This window comes from Pristiophorus japonicus, chromosome 2 (assembly GCF_044704955.1).
Source record: "Pristiophorus japonicus isolate sPriJap1 chromosome 2, sPriJap1.hap1, whole genome shotgun sequence".
Lineage (NCBI taxonomy): Eukaryota > Metazoa > Chordata > Chondrichthyes > Pristiophoridae > Pristiophorus > Pristiophorus japonicus.
Window position 1 is genome coordinate 275,425,587 of NC_091978.1, and position 17,507 is coordinate 275,443,093.

The 17,507-nt window shown below is 43.3% G+C and overlaps 1 protein-coding gene across 1 annotated transcript in view; it reads right to left on the bottom strand.

The window, feature by feature from the left end:
- LOC139246397 (caspase-6-like) overlaps positions 1–17,507 on the bottom strand; it is a 54,097-nt gene that overhangs the window by 9,073 nt on the left and 27,517 nt on the right. Inside the window, exons 5-6 of the mRNA XM_070871409.1 lie at positions 8,234–8,310; positions 2,899–3,074 (exon numbers count right to left, since the gene is read on the bottom strand). Of these exons, the coding sequence (XP_070727510.1) occupies positions 2,899–3,074; positions 8,234–8,310 (253 nt within the window). The remainder of the gene's footprint in view (positions 1–2,898; positions 3,075–8,233; positions 8,311–17,507) is intronic.

A 17,507-nucleotide genomic window follows, 5' to 3' on the forward strand; every position in this document is an offset into this window, starting at 1 on the left:
TGAAGAAAGACTGGATCGACTAGGCTTATATTCACTGGAATTTAGAAGAATGAGAGGGGATCTCATAGAAACATAAAATTCTGATGGGGTTGGACAGGTTAGATGCAGGAAGAATGTTTCCGATGTTGGGGAAGTCCAGAACCAGGGGTCACAGTCTAAGGATAAGGGGTTTATCTCATTTTGGACTGAGATGAGGAGAAAGTTCTTCACTCAGAGAATTGTGAACCTGTGGAATTCTCTACCACAGAAAGTTGTTGAGGCCAGTTCGTTAGATATGTTCAAAAAAGAGTTAGATGTGGTCCTTATGGCTAAAGAGATCAAGGGGTATGGAGAGAAAGCAGGAATGGGGTGCTGAAGTTGCATGATCAGCCATGATCTTATTGAATGGTGGTAAAGGGCCAAATGGCCTAATCCTGCACCTATTTTTTATGTTTCTACTTCGTTGGCAGTAAAGCGCTTTGAGATGTCGGTGGTCATGAAAGGCGCTATATAAATCAAAGTCTTTCATTAACAGTTGGTTCAAAAAATTTTTCACATTTCCCCCTCAGTTATGCTGAATCACTTATTGCATGCATTAATTGGGGCATTTATCTGGTGTGTGTTTGTATGTTGTAGTTTCATTGAGATGACAGACCTGTATCTTCTGGAGAGACATCTTCAACAAAAACTAAGTGAGGTCATGTTTTGATCACCTCCCACCAACTCCCTAAAATCGATTTCAGTTTGGCGCTTTAAAATTTTAATTAAATGGAGGTGTTTTTAAGCATTTACTGAGCCCAAATTAGTAAATGCTGTCAGTGAATAATTATTAATCCAGGATCCTTCACTAAGCCCAGCTGTATATTGATGGGTCTCCCCTATACTCAACTCAATCTCTCAGCCGTGACCATTTCTGAGACAGACCCATGGTGACCGAAATTGCCCCCCACCCGAAACGGCGCACGCAACCCGTTTCAATGGTTTTTACCGCAACTGTGGTTGAGGTCGCCTCGAGCGAAATTCCACTCTTTGTTTTTTTTTTAATTCGGATCCAGAAGTCGCTCTTAATGGGGGCGGTGACTACACGAGAGGGGCAGATTCACGACGGTGGAAACACTAGAGAGGCGGAAGTTGGGGGGCGGCAGTGCATCCTTCCCTTTAAGAGAAGTTGCACCGCCGCTGCAGAAGGCTAAAAAGCCAAACTGGGCCACCGGGAAAAACAGGTTTTGGCACCGAAGATTTTCAGAGGGGAATATCGGCGTCAGGAGGGTAGATCGGTGGTGCGCACGGTGCTGACTCATTTAACACGGATCCAGTGGTGGGCCGGGGGGGGGGGGAGAGAAATCGGGGCACCACCGGGAAACCTTGGTAGGGCAATTGGGCTATCAGCGGTCATTCCATGAAAAGTCGGAGGCCACTCCACTCCGCGGTCACCAATTTACGGTGGTAACAGGCCTCAAGGAGAAGGGCAATTTCGGCCCCAAGATGTTCGATAAACAAAACACATTAACTACTTTTGAAGATTCTAGACAACACCCTGTAACAGTATTACGTCTTCCACAATTTCCTCAGCTTGTAATATGGGGGAGGCAGAGGCTGTCATTTTTTAATTGGTCTTTTTACTAGTAGGAGGGCAAAACTGAAGAGTTGCCTCTTCAAGTTTTCTTTGTGGTTTGTGTTGTAGAAATAACCACCTTATATTTGTGTAGGCAGTCAAGTTACAAACACAGTTAGCCACTTCAACAACACTTGTATTTATATAGCGCCTTTAACGTAGTAAAACGTCCCAAGGCGCTTCACGGGAGTATTATAAGACAAAATTTGATACCAAGCCACACAAGGAGAAATTAGGGCAGATGAAAGAGGTACATTTTAAGGAGCATCTTAAAGGAGGAAAGAGGTGGAAAGGTGTAGGGCGAGAATTCAAAAGCTTGGGGCCTAGGCAACAGAAGGCACGACCACAAATGGTTGAGCGATTATAAATCGGGGATGCTCAAGAGGGCAAATTAGAGGATCACAGATACCTCGGTGGGGCTGGAGGAGATTACAGAGATAGGGAGGGGTAAGGCCATGGAGGGATTTGAAAACAAGGATGAGAATATCGAAATCGAGGCGTTGCTTAACCGGGAGCCAATTTCAGCGAGCACAGGAGTGATGGGTAAATGGGACTTGGTGCGAGTTAGGACACAGGCAGCCGAGTTTTGGATGACCTCAAGTTTACGAAGGGTAGAATGTGGAAGGCCAGCCCGGTGTGTGTTGGAATAGTCAAGTCTAGAGGTAACAAAGGCATGGATGAGGGTTTCAGCAGCGAATGAGATGAGGCAGGGGCGAAGACAGGCAATGTTAGAGGTGGAAATAGGCGGTCTTAGTTATGCCACGGATATGTGGTCGGAAGTTCATTTCAGGGTCGAATATGATACCAGGATTGCGGACAGTGTGGTTCAGCCTCAGACAGATGTTAAGGAGAGGGATGGAGTCGGTGGTTAGGGAATGGAGTTTGTGGCGGGGACCAAAAACAATGGCTTCGGTCTTCCCAATATTTAATTGGAGAAAAGTTCTGCTCATCTAGTACTGGATGTCAGACAAGCAGTCTGATAATTGAGAGACCGTGCAGTGAGGTAGAGCTGGGTGTCGTCAGCATACATGATGCTGTGTTTTTGGATGATGTTGGCAAGGGGCAGCATGTAGATGAGAAATAGGAGGGGGCCAAGGGTACATATCCTTGGGGGGCACCAGAGGCAGAGAGAATTTGTGGATATTCTGTCCTGAAGACCCAAGCATTACAATTAAAATGATACACAGCAATAACAGATATTAACTTCTGAAAATACTTTCAATAGCTTAAGGAAAATAGAAAGCAAATTCAAATGTCCACATTTTACCATTTAGATAGCCAAATAGTCAATGAATTCACTCTACCTGAATTACAAAGATTTTAGGTTTGCCAACCAGAGAAGAACATTTGTCTCCTCTAAAACGTTCAGTTAATTCTAGTAGGTTTATTTTTGCATCATAAGCAAAAATGTGATTGTTCTCCCCATGACTAAGAAAGACACACAGAAAGCAGTCTGCATCAGAATGATCTGAAGTAGCCACTGTGAAGAAAAGAAAAATAATATTCAAAGTCTGATCTGAAATATTAAGCAACGACCAAGAATAAATCACATGACATAGGAATTTTCAAATGGAATTTTGCAACCCACTCAAAACATTATAGTTAATAATAAATGTCCTATATGATTTCTGAGGTGAATCAATGTATTTTTTTCAGGAATTAAGTAATTACAGAGATGGCTGGATCTGTTCACAAGTATTTCTAGAGTCATGAATTAAATAAAAAAATATTGGGTTCGGAAATAAATAAATTAAGAGCTAAAACTGACCCTTTGCTCAGTGAGGAGGCTTCCAAAACATTTGTTTGCCATTTTTCTCAGTCCTTCAGGTTCTCCATGAAGTGGCAGGATAGAATCCAACTTCCACCATCTCATTGGGGCATGTGCTTCTGCTCCACCTCAACAGGGCAACCTCCACAAGCGCTTCAGGAGATACTCTCTCCCTCAGATACCTCCTCAATCCACTCCCTCTCAATTACTGATTCCTAAACTTGACATTGCTTCATGGACACTCCAAGCTGACTCCATCAGACCTCAAGCCCTCAGACCTTTTCATATTGTCTCTTCTCTGCCCTCAAGTTTACAACCACAATATGTCTTGTCTAATCTTGCTATTCCTATACAACCCAAATTCCCTTTGTGTTCTTTACTATGTGCAGTTTTGGTTACTGCTTCAGATCCAAGACTATTACTTCTCTTGCTCGTTAAAAGAAAACTTGGGCCCCATTTGTTCCTCTCACTTCTGTCAGCCAGCTTTCATATTTCCCCTCAGGTACTTGGTCCCCCCATTCCACTAATCTGTCCAGGTTTGAATTCCCCTTTAAGCTCATGCCTATCCTCCCTGCATTTTCTGAAGTAACCAACGAGACACATGTCGCTGCCTCCTTGCAAGCAGCAACCCTAACTGCTCCTTCCTTCTCCCTCACAACCTTCCCACCTATTAGGGACTAATCTCACCAACCTCTTTCCCATCCTGCTCATCTTACTCATCAATATCCCCTTGGACTCTTCCAGCAGATCACCAATAATTGCTTCTGCATTTCCCCTCCAGAATTAACATTCACTTGTGAACAACGACCTTACCACCCACAACCTTATTGTGGATGGTCATACTATCATGACTTTGACTGAAACTTGGCTCATGGTGGCGACACTTTACCTTACATGGGAACGTAGGACAAGTAGGTCATTCAGCCCCTCGAGCCTGTTCATGGCTTTTCTGTATCTCAGCTCTATTTACTCACCACGATTCCATATTCCTCAATACCTTAACAAAAACTTATTAATCTCAGTTTTGGAAGTTCAGTTGATCTAACATCAACAATTTCCACTTACCGAAGCCTTGTACTTGACTATAATCACCAAGTCACACTGTGATTTCTCCTCTATCGCTTTACCCTACTTTGAGCACCTCATTCCGTTCCATCAATCACCTCTCCTTTAAAATCATTGTTCACTGGTTGCCCCAAGCCCCAGACCAAGTTTCTTCCCACGGTTTCTCCCTTTCCCCTCAGTCTCTGCATGGAGCGACGACTCAATCGCTTATAATTTCAATGTCCATCACAGCTCCTCTTACCCTCTTCTCTGAATTCATGATCCCTTAGTCCTCCCTAAATCTCCACCTTTCTCCATGTAGAATTTCTCATCCATGTTCATGGCCAACCCTCGGCCTTGACATCTCCTATGGCTGCTCTATTTCGGTGGTCTCGATCAAGACCAGATCAGACAAGACCATCTCCGACCACTTCCGGTTATCCTCATCACCCACATCCCTCTACCCTCTTAACCCCACATCCTTCTGTACCATTCCTGGAAAGAATTCTCCCCAAAGCCATTTGCAACCAGATTTTCAAACTCCCAGCTCCCTAGGCATTGGTCTTTCCTTTGCTGTGATCTAAGCAGATAGTTTGCTCAATTCCACATTTGATGCCCATGACCCAGCAAAATAGTCACCGTTTCCCATTAAAGTTGCTCCTTCAGTACGGCACTCGTCTTTGCCTCCTCAATGCCATTGCCAAAGAGTACAGAGTGGAGTGTATCTGGAGTAGACCTAGCCATCCATCACCAGATCAGGTTATACAGGTCCTCACCTGTCTACCAAAACTGTCCACTATTCTGGGATCATCCTCAAGAGCAAGATAACCTCAGGATTTTGGTTTCCACCCCCAACTGCCTTTTTGAATCGTTTACTCCTGTATCTTACACCTTCATCTCGAATAGCAAGTACAAGAAGCTCATGGATTTCTTGGTCGCCAAGATACAGACCATTCTTTCTGCTGCTTCCCTATCCAAATCATACCCACAGCATATCTACCAATGGCTTTTCTTCCTACCTTGCACGGTCACCTCAGAATCCTCCAAGGATCTTTCCTCACCCAAATCCCCCCCCACCCTTCCTCATCCACATTCTACCCCTTAACGACATCATCTGCAGACATATGGAAACTGACCCTATGTACTTTGATAACACATAGCTCTACCTCACCACCGCCTCTCTCAACCCCTCCATTGCCTCTTGTCAGATTGCTTGTCGAACATCCAGTCTTGGTTGAGCTACAATTTTCACCCGGTAAACATTGGGAAGATTGAATCCTTGCCACAAACTTTGAACTCTCGCCACCGACTCAATCTCCCGATTCAGTCCGTCTCAAGCTGAATCACATTGTTCACAACCTCGACATCCCAGACAACCATGAGCTGAACTTCTGACCCTCATGTCATCTCCATCACAAAGACTTCCAGTGCTGCAACATCCACCTTCACCTCTGCTACTAACATTCTCATTCATGCCTTGCCACCTCCAGACACGACTTTTGCAATGCTTGGTGAAACAGCGATTTACGTGTACTTCTTGCAATTTAATATATTGTATTCACTGCTCAGGATGCAGTCTCCTCTATATTGGGAAGACCATAACGCAGATTGGATGAGCGCTTTGCGGAACACCTCCATTCAGTCGGTAAGCATGACCCCCAGCTTCCGGTCGCCTGTCACTTAATTCTCCGCTCCACTCCCACTCTGACCTCTCCATCCTCGGCCTTTTACACTGTTCCAACAAAGCCGAATGCATTCGAGGACCGGTACCTCATCTTTCTATTAGGCACTTTACAGCCTTCTGGACTAATCATAGAGTTCAACAATTTCAGACCATAACCTCTGCCCCTATTTTTTCACATGGCAGCTGTTGATGATTTGGCCATTCCCATTTACACACTATCTAGCCTCATCTTTTGTTTCTTGTCAGATTACCATCTCCTTTTGCCTTGCACCATCATCCATTTTGACTTTTAATATCTCCATCCTATCACACATCTTCCCTTTGTTCTTTCCTCCCCTACCCCTTTCCCTGCACTTGATTAAAATCTGTTACATCTCTAACTTTATCATAATAAAACATACCAAGGCGCTTCACAGGATTATTATCAAAAAAGTATTTGACACCGAGCCATATAAGGAGATGTTAGGGCAGATGACCAAAAGCTTGGTTGAAGAGATAGGTTTTAAGAAGCATCTTAAAGGAGGAAAGAGAAATGGAGAGGCGGAGGTTTGAGAATTCCAGAGGCAGCTAAAGGCACTACGACCAATGGTGGAGCATTTAAAATGGAGGATATTCAAAAGGCCAGAATAGGCAGAGTGCAGAGATCTAGGGGGATTATAGGGCTGGAGGAGATTACAGAGATAAGGAAAGCAAGACCATGAAGAGATCTGAAAACAAGGATGAGAATTTAAAAGTTGCACGTTGCTCAACTGGGAGCCAATGTAGATCAACAAGCACAGGGGGAATGGGACATGTGCGAGCTAGCACACAGGCGGCAGAGTATATAGAGGGTAGAGCTTGGGAGGCCAGCCAGGAGTGCATTGGAATAATCAAGTCTAGAGACGATAAAGGCATGGATAAGGGTTTTGGCAGCAGATAAGTTGAGGCAAGGGTGGAGGCGGGCGACAATACAAAGGTGAAAATGAGCAATCTTAGTGATAGAATGGATACGAGGAAGGAAGCTCAATTCCTGATCAAATAGGACACCAAAATTGCGAACAGACTGTGTCAGCCTTAGACAGTTGCCGGGAGAGATCGAATCAGTGAAATGCGAATGGAGTTTGTGGTGTGAATCGAAGACAATGACTTCCGTCTTCCCGATATTTAATTGGAGGAAATTTCTATTCAACCAGTGCTAGATGTCGGACAAGCAGTCCGATAGTATAGAGACGATGGAAGGTTTGGCTCCAACTTCTCCAATGCCTCAAATTTAAACTCAGCCTTGAGTTGTTTAACTCCTTCCCATCTCTACCCTCCAACAGTGCTACAAGCTCCACCCCGAACTCTGTTCCTCGGATTCCAGCCTCTCTTCCACACCAACGGCAGCTGTGGCTTCAGCCACTTAATCCGTGACCTGGAATTCCCTCCCTTAACCCCTCTGCCTCTCTACCTTTTTCTTCTCCTTTAAGACCCATCTCTTTGACCAAGCTTTTGACCACCCCTCCCAATATCTCCTCCTTTGGTTCAGCCTCTACTTTTTCTTTCTGTGAAGCACGTTGTGATATTTTTCTGTTAAAGCAGCACTATAAATGCATGTTGTTGAGTATGAAAAAGGCCCCCAACCCTAGAACTTGCGACGAGATCAACAGCCTGCTGCTCTTCCATCCTCTGAAAAGGATCAATGGATTTTCAGGCCCATAATTTCGGAACCAGGACAAAGATTAGGTCAATTCAATTATTCAATATATTAAACTATCCTTTTCCAAAATCAATGTTTAATAAGGACTATTGTATCAACTGCATCTGTGAACCCAACTCAAAGAAGCACCAGACTGTCAAATAAAACATACCTTATGTTTAAGTGATTTTAATTTCTCTGTATTAAAGATTGCTAAGGTGAAGTAATTGACAGAAGTTGCAACAATGGTTATCAACATTATTATATTCATCTGTACCATTTCAGTAAATATCAGGATTGTATTACAGCAGCTAGTTACACATTCACCCTTATGAAGAAATGCCCTCCAAAAGAAGTCAAAAGCTAACAGGTAGTTACCACAGCTGGCCTCAACTTGCAGCACATGGTCAGGGAATTAGTTTTTCCAGCATCACGCAGAACATTTCAGGACCAACAGGTTTTTGTAAAAGTATATTAATGTACTACCTTCACGAATTATCTCCAACACTTCTATCACTTTGAGGTTATCATAAGGACGTACTTCAAAACCCAGTTCTTGTAACCTATTAAAAGAAAATGTATGTTGACTTACCCATTGCTGCTTTTATGCAAGTTTAAAAATAAAATCATCTCCTGAGGGTCTCCCTTACTACATACAATTCCCAGTCAACAGCAAACAGGCCACTGCCTGTTCTGATCCTGGACTAGGATGTGCACAAGAGCATCCAGGGCGACTTCCTCAGATATTCGCTCCTCCATGGAGAAGTGCTTCGCCAGCAGAATACATCAGTAGTTCGACAGGACCTGCAGGAGCAAACCAATGTCCTGCCAGTGATACAGAACGGTGGCGTTCAATTGCATGGCAACAATCACTCATTAAGTTGCATCTCTCTCCATAGTCAGTTCTTTACAAAGAGGAAAACAACCCAATTTGTATAAAGTAATAAAAACAGAAAATGCTGTAAATACTCAGGTCAGGCAGCATCTGTGGAGAGAGAAACAAAAGTCGAAGACCTTTCATCAGAACTGGAAAAAGTTAGAGATGTAACAGATTTTAAGCAAGAGGCAGGGAAAGGTGGGAGAGGAAAAAAGAACAAAGGGGTGATATGGTGGAAGGCAGGAGAGATTGAATGACAAAAGATGATGGTACAAGGAAAAGGGGCTGTTAATGGGACAAGTAATATATAGAGTAAGTCTATATGTGATTTAACTTTAATCTATGGCTTTTTAATCTAAAATATATATCACAGTACTTTTCAGCACCCGGATGCTATTTTAGGTCAACTTTATAAATCTGGCATGCTCTTCTTTAAAATATATATATATTTTTTTTTAAATGTTGCTATGATGCAGCATTAAATGCACATTCAAATGGAATTGGTGTCCCAATTCCAAACTAACAGGCCACATAATGTTGTGAGGTGATATACATTTAGTTTTATTTATTTGTTCTAAGTCTTGCAGCACTTCTCAGCCTGACACTTCCTGTAGTATTTCTTGCCATCCTCCAAGGTGAAATTTCCACCTAGATGGCATTCTGGCACCAGTCTTTCCTGATACTTACCTTTGATTAGTTGGAGGGGGTCATGTGACAGGGGCCTTCCCAGTACACAAGAGCTACCATTTCTGTTGGCTCGGAGGAGGGGAGCGAAAGAACAGTTAACAAGGGTTACTGGACTACGAGTGAGGGGGGGAAAAGGGTGAAGGGGGGGGTGTGTGTGTGTGTGGGGAGGGGTGGGGGGTGGGGGTGGTTAAGTTAAAATTACCCCCATAGTCTCTTTGGACAATTAGTTAGCCGTCCCCTCTGGTTTCCCTTGAAACCTCTCGCTCCCAGTGTATTGTTTTTAATTCCACTTGTGGTAGTGTTTTTTATATTTTATTTTATTTTAATTCTCACCCTCTGCAGTGTTGTGTTGTCTCGTAGGGGAGAGAGAATAACATTGACAAGGGCTCATGCTGCAGATTGCTATTTAGAGTTTGTGGAAGAATGGTCATTTGGCTAGATGTCAGAAGTCGATCAACATCTGTGTAACCATACCCCAACATGAGACGATAATTGTGAGTGGGCCATGAATTGGAGGGGAAAAGGACAAAATTGTCCGAGACTTTCCTGATGTCTCATTAGGCAAGTGCAGTATGCTACGGAGTCAGAGGGACCTGGAAAATCAAGGTTTGATCCCTGGGCAAGAGGTGGTGGGGAGGGAAATCAGTTAGGGCCAGGGGTGCTCAACTGGGGGCCCCCAGCCTCCTATAGATCAGCGAGAAGGTTTCTGGGGCTCCGGCAAAAATAAGATTCTAGATGGCACCGCCCTCTGCCCACCTCTTATCACTGACTGGCAGAGATGGCCTTTGTGCCCTTATTTATAGTGGGAGGGCATAGCTGTGGGAAAACAGCTCAATGCAACCAATAAAGATTGAGGGCGAGGAGCACAGAGCCTATCAGAAGTTGGGTGTATCTCAACCTGCTAAAGTCCAGCTCATGCCCATCCAGCAAATACTATGGGACCACCACTAAAAGTTTGAGTAAACTGATGTAGTGCTAACAAAATGTGGTTCTAGGCCTTTCCACAAGATCATATTAATTACAGATTTCTAAAATGTCCCATTTACTCACCCATGTTTGGTATGTGTGGAATAAGAAAATAACAGAATTGTTGCTCAGCACCAGCAACAACAATAATAAAAATGTATGTTCAATTGCATAACACATTTTTATACAGAAAAAATACTCGTGTTACAGGGGGGGTCCATGGAATATTTATAACACGAGAGGGGAGCCTCAGCAGCCAAAAGGTTGAGAAGTGCTGAGCTGGAGTACCTGCTCCTGATCACTATTCAGAAATCCCTGCTGGAAATTCACATGTCTGGATGCGAGAGGAGGGGAGGATAATTTGGGTGGGTAGGGTGGGTGCAGGACAAGAAGTAGGACCTAGATTTTAATACCCATTAACTGTGTACCTTTTATGAAATTTTGCACTTTTGCTGACTGCCAGAGGATACTGCAAAGTCAGGCAAAATGCAAAAAGTGAATTCCCAAGTGAATTGATATTTGCTATTAGTGTAATTGAAGCTCCTTGCATTAATCGGAAAAGGTTGTAGGTCATAGGAATAGCTCTAATGACCGGCAGGGAAAATTACAATAAAAAATTTAGGATGTTGGACATTCAAATTAATAAAGGTTCCAGAAAGTGTAATATGTACAAATTGCTTGTGGTTACACAAGAGAAAATTATATTGTGACCTTGTTTATCCTCAACTGAAAAAAGTATGTTAAATTACATGAAAACTAATGGAAACCTCCGACGACTGGAGTCAATTGCTTCAAACATTTTCTTAAAATTACACATACTAAATAACACCGCTACAATGAGATGTAGCCGAGACTAACTGAGAGCACACCAAAAAATGAAATGATGTTGGTGATTCCTTGATGGTGCTACCTTGCAGCTGCAACAATCGCATCCTTCATTTCTAAAAGAGTTTCAACTCCTCTGCTGCTTCCTCCGGCTTTCCTTTGGCTAACTGAGTGGGCAAGAATTTGGCACATGGAGTATAATGTGGGAAAGTGTAAGGTTATCCACTTTGGCAGAAAAAAATAAAAAATCAAATTATTTAAATGGAGAAATATTACAAATTGCTGCAGTACAGAGGGACCTGGGGGTCCTTGTGCATGAAACAGAAAAAGTTAGTATGCAGGTACAGCAAGTAATCAGGAAGGCAAATAGACTATTGGCCTTTATTGCAAAGGGGGATAGAGTGTAAAAGCAGAAGTCCTGCTATAATTGTACAGGGTATTGGTGAGGCCATAAAAACGTTAGTGGGAGTTGTGTACAGACCTCCAAACAGTAGTAGTGATGTTGGGGAGGGCATCAAACAGGAAATTAGGGGTGCATGCAATAAAGGTGCAGCAGTTATAATGGGTGACTTTAATATGCACATATATTGAGCTAACCAAACTGGAAGCAATACTGTGGAGGAGGATTTCCTGGAGTGCATAAGGGATGGTTTTCTAGACCAATATGTCGAGGAACCAACTAGGGGGGAGGCCATCTTAGACTGGGTGTTGTGTAATGAGAGAGGATTAATTAGCAATCTCATTGTGCGAGGCCCCTTGGGGAAGAGTGACCATAATATGGTGGAATTCTGCATTAATTCAGAGACCATGGTCCAGAACTTAAAGAAGGGTAACTTTGAAGGTATGAGGCGTGAATTGGCTAGGATAGATTGGCGAATGATACTTAAGGGGTTGACTGTGGATGGGCAATGGCAGACATTTAGAGACCACATGGATGAACTACAACAATTGTACATTCCTGTCTGGCGTAAAAATAAAAAAAGGAAGGTGGCTCAACGGTGGCTATCAAGGGAAATCAGGGATAGTATTAAAGCCAAGGAAGTGGCATACAAATTGGCCAGAAATAGCAGCGAACCCGGGGACGGGGAGAAATTTAGAACTCAGCAGAGGAGGACAAAGGGTTTGATTAGGGCAGGGAAAATGGAGTATGAGAAGAAGCTTGCAGGGAACATTAAGACAGATTGCAAAAGTTTCTATAGATATGTAAAGAGAAAAAGGTTCGTAAAGACAAACGTAGGTCCTCTGCAGTCAGAATCAGGGGAAGTCATAACGGGGAACAAAGAAATGGCAGACCAACTGAATAAGTACTTTGGTTCGGTATTCACTAAGGAGGACACAAACAACCTTCCGGACATAAAAGGGGTCAGAGGGTCTAGTAAGGAGGAGGAACTGAGGGAAATCCTTATTAGTCAGGAAATTGTGTTAGGGAAATTGATGGGATTGAAGGCCGATAAATCCCCAGGGCCTGATGGACTGCATCCCAGAGTACTTAAGGAGGTGGCCTTGGAAATAGCGGATGCATTGACAGTCATTTTCCAACATTCCATTGACTCTGGATCAGTTCCTATGGAGTGGAGGGTAGCCAATGTAACCCCACTTTTTAAAAAAGGAGGGAGAGAGAAAACAGGGAATTATAGACCGGTCAGCCTGACCTCAGTAGTGGGAAAAATGATGGAATCAATTATTAAGGATGTCATAGCAGCGCATTTGGAAAGAGGTGACATGATAGGTCCAAGTCAGCATGGATTTGTGAAAGGGAAATCCTCTGGAATTTTTTGAGGATGTTTCCAGTAGAGTGGACAAGGGAGAACCAGTTGATGTGGTATATTTGGACTTTCAGAAGGCTTTCGACAAGGTCCCACACAAGAGATTAATGTGCAACGTTAAAGCACATGGGATTGGGGGTAGTGTGCTGACATGGATTGAGAACTGGTTGTCAGACAGGAAGCAAAGAGTAGGAGTAAATGGGTACTTTTCAGAATGGCAGGCAGTGATTAGTGGGGTACCGCAAGGTTCTGTGCTGGGGCCCCAGCTGTTTACACTGTACATTAATGATTTAGACAAGGGGATTAAATGTAGTATCTCCAAATTTGCAGATGACACTAAGTTGGGTGGCAGTGTGAGCTGCAGAGTGACTTGGATAGGTTAGGTGAGTGGGCAAATGCATGGCAGATGAAATATAATGTGGATAAATGTGAGGTTATCCACTTTGGTGGTAAAAAGAGAGACAGAATATTATCTGAATGGTGACAGATTAGGAAAAGGGGAGGTACAACGAGTCCTGGGTGTCATGGTACATCAGTCATTGAAGGTTGGCATGCAGGTACAGCAGGCGGTTAAGAAAGCAAATGGCATGTTGGCCTTCATAGCGAGGGGATTTGAGTACAGGGGCAGGGAGGTGTTGCTACAGTTGTACAGGGCCTTGATGAGGCCACACCTGGAGTATTGTGTACAGTTCTGGTCTCCTAACCTGAGGAAGGACATTCTTGCTATTGAGGGAATGCAGCGAAGGTTCACCAGACTGATTCCCGGGATGGCGGGACTGACCTATCAAGACAGACTGGATCAACTGGGCTTGTATTCACTGGAGTTCAGAAGAATGAGAGGGGACCTCATAGAAACGTTTAAAATTCTGACGGGTTTAGACAGGTTAGATGCAGGAAGAATGTTCCCAATGTTGGGGAAGTCCAGAACCAGGGGTCACAGTCTAAGGATAAGGGGTAAGCCATTTAGGACCGAGATGAGGAGAAACTTCTTCACCCAGAGAGTGGTGAACCTGTGGAATTCTCTACCACACTAAATATATTCAAAAAGGAGTTAGATGAAGTCCTTACTACTAGGAGGATCAAGGGGTATGGCGAGAAAGCAGGAATGGGGTACTGAAGTTGCATGTTCAACCATGAACTCATTGAATGGCGGTGCAGGCTAGAAGGGCCGAATGGCCTACTCCACCTATTTTCTATGTTTCTATGTTTTTATACCTGAGGTAGTGCAGACAGTTTTGGTCTCCTTATTTAAGGAAGGATATACTCGCATTAGAGGCAGTTCAGAGAAGGTTCACTAGGTTGATTCCTGAGATGAAGGGGTTGAGGTATGAAGAAAGGTTGAACAGGTTGGGCCTGTACTCATTGAAGTTCAGAAGAATGAGAGGTGATCTTATTAAAACATATAAGATAATGAGGGGACTCGACAAGGTGGATGCAGAGAGGATGTTTGCCCTCGTGGGGGAATCTAGAACTAGTGGGCATAGTTTCAGAATAAGGAGCCATCCATTTAAAACTGAGATGAGGAGACATTTCTTCTTTGAGGGTTGTAAATCAGGTGCCATCATTACATCCGACCTCAAAAAATCTCAACTGAGTCCTTCAAAAATATAACCCAACATCCTATGTGTCTTCCAAGTTCTTGAATGTATTGTCATCTCCCAAGTTCAAACCCACCTTTCCTGCAATTCCACAAGAAATAAGAATAGGCCATTTGACCCCTCAAGCTTGCTCTGCCATTTAATAAGATCATGGCTGATCTGATCATGGACTCAGTTCCACTTCCCTGTCTGCTCCTCATAACCGTTTACTCACTTATCGCTCAAAAATCTGATGACCCAGCCTCCACAGATCTCTGGGGCAGAGAATTGCATAGATTTACAACCCTCAGAGAAGAAATTCCTCCTCATCTTAGTTTTAAATGGGCGACCTCTTATTCTGAAACTACACCCCCTAGTTCTAGATTCCCCCATGAGTGAAAATATGCTCTCTGCATCCAACTTGTCAAGCCCTCTCATTATCTGAGATGTTTCGATAAGATCACCTCTCATTCTTCTGAACTCCAATGAGTATAGTCCCAACCCCCTATCTTCATAGATTGGCTAACGAACAGAAAACAGAGAGTAGGGATAAATGGTTCATTCATGAGTTGGCAATCAGTAACCAGTGGGGTGCTGCAGGGATCAGTGCTGGGACCCCAACTATTTACAATCTATATTAACGACTTGGAGGAAGGGACTGAGTGTAATGTAGCCAAGTTTGCCGACGATACAAAGATGGGAGGAAAAGCAATGTGTGAGAAGGACATACAAAATCTGCAAAAGGACAGACAGGCTAAGTGAGTGGGCAAAAATTTGGCAGATGGAGTATAATGTTGGAAAGTGTGAGGTCATGCACTTTGGCAGAAAAAAAATCAAAGAGCAAGTTATTATTTAAATGGAGAAAGATTGCAAAGTGCTGCAGTACAACGGGCCCTGGGGGTACTTGTGCATGAAACACAAAATGTTAGTATGCAGGTACAGCAAGTGATCAGGAAGGCCAATGGAATTCTGGCCTTTATTGCAAAGGGGATGGAGTATAAAAGCAGGCAAGTTTTTCTACATTTGTACAGGGTATTGGTGAGACTATACCTGGAATACTGCATACAGTTTTGGTTTCCATATTTACGAAAGGATATACCTGCATTGGAGGCTGTTCAAAGAAGGTTCACTAGGTTGACTCCGGAGTTGAGGGGGTTGACTTCTAAGAACATAAGAAATAGGAGCAGGAGAAGGCCATATGGCCCCTCGAGCCTGCTCCGCCATTTAATATGATCATGGCTGATCTGATCATGGACTCGGGTCCACTTCCCTGCCCGCTCTCCATAACCCCTTATTCCCTTATCGTTCAAGAAATTGTCTATTTCTATCTTAAATTTATTCAATGTCCCAGCTTCCACAGCTCTCTGAGGCAACAAGTTCCACAGATCCACAACCCTCAGAAGAAATTTCTCCTCATCTCAGTTTTAAATGGGCGGCATATTATTCTAAGATTATGCCCTCTAGTTTTAGTCTCCCCTATCAGCGGAAACATCTTCTCTGCATCCACCTTGTCAAGCCCCCTCATAATCTTAGACATTTCAATAAGATCATCTCTTATTCTTCTGAATTCCAATGAGTAGAGGCCCAACCTACTCAACTTTTCCTCATAAGTCAACCCCCTCAACTCCGGAATCAACCTTGAATACGGAGACCAAAACTGCACGCAGTACTCCAGTTGTGGCCTCACCAATACCCTGTACAGTTGTAGCAGGACTTCTCTGCTTTTATACTCTATCCCCCTTACTATAAAGGCCAACATTCCATTTGCCTTCCTGACTACTTGCTGCACCTGCATACTAACTTTTTGTTTCATGCACAAGAAACCCCAGGTCCCTCTGTACTGCAGCACACTGCAATTTTTCTCCAATTAAATTATAATTTGCTTTTCTATTTTTTCTGCCAAAGTGGATAACCTCACATTTTCCTACATTATACCCCATCTGCCAAATTCTTGCCCACTCACTTAGCCTGTCTATATCCCTTTGCAGATTTCTTGTGTCCTCCTCACAATTTGCTTTCCCACCCATCTGTGTGTCATCAGCAAACTTGGCTATATTACACTCGGTCCCTTCACCCAAGTCATTAATATAGATTGTAAATAGTTGAGGACCCAGCACTGATGGCACCCCACTAGTCACCTTTTGCCAACCAAAAAATGAAACATTTATCCCGACTCTCTGTTTTCTTTTAGTTAGCCAATCCTCAATCCATGCTAATATATTACCCCCAACCCCGTGAACTTTTATCTTGTGGCACCTTCTCGAATGCCTTCTGGAAATCCAAATACACCACATCCACTGGTTTCCCCTTATCCACCCTGCTCGTTACATCCTCAAAGAACTCCAGCAAATTTGTCAAACATGATTTCCCTTTCATAAAACCATGCTGACTTTGCTTGATTGAATTATGCTTTTCCAAATGTCTGCTACTGCTTCCTTAATAATGGACTCCAGCATTTTCCCAATGACAGATGTTAGGCTAACTGGTCTATAGTTTCCTGCTTTCTGTCTTTTTTTAAATAGGGGCGTTACATTTGCAGTCTTCCAATCCGCTGGGACCTCCCCAGAATCCAGGGAATTTTGGTAGATTACAACAAATGCATCCACTATCTCTGCAGCCACTTCTTTTAGGACCCTAGGATGCAGGCCATCAGATCCAGGGGCCTTAATCCCATTATTTTACCGAGTACTACTTCTTTAGTGATAGTGATTGTATTAAGTTCCTCTCTCCTTTAGCCTCTTGATTATCCCCTATTGGGATGTTTTTAGTGTCTTCTACTGTGAAGACCGATACAAAATATTTGTTCAAAGTCTCTGCCATTTCCCTGTTCTCCATTATTAATTCCCCAGTCTCATCCTCTAGGGTACCAACATTTACTTCAACCACTCTTTTCCTTTTTATGTACCTGTAGAAACTCTTACTATCTGTTTTTATATTTCATGCTAGTTCACTTTCATAATCTATCTTCCTCCTCTATTACTGTTTAGTCGTTCTTTTTTGGGTTTTTACAGTTTTCCAATCCTCTGGCCTCCCACTTGTCTTGGCCACATTGTATGCCCTGG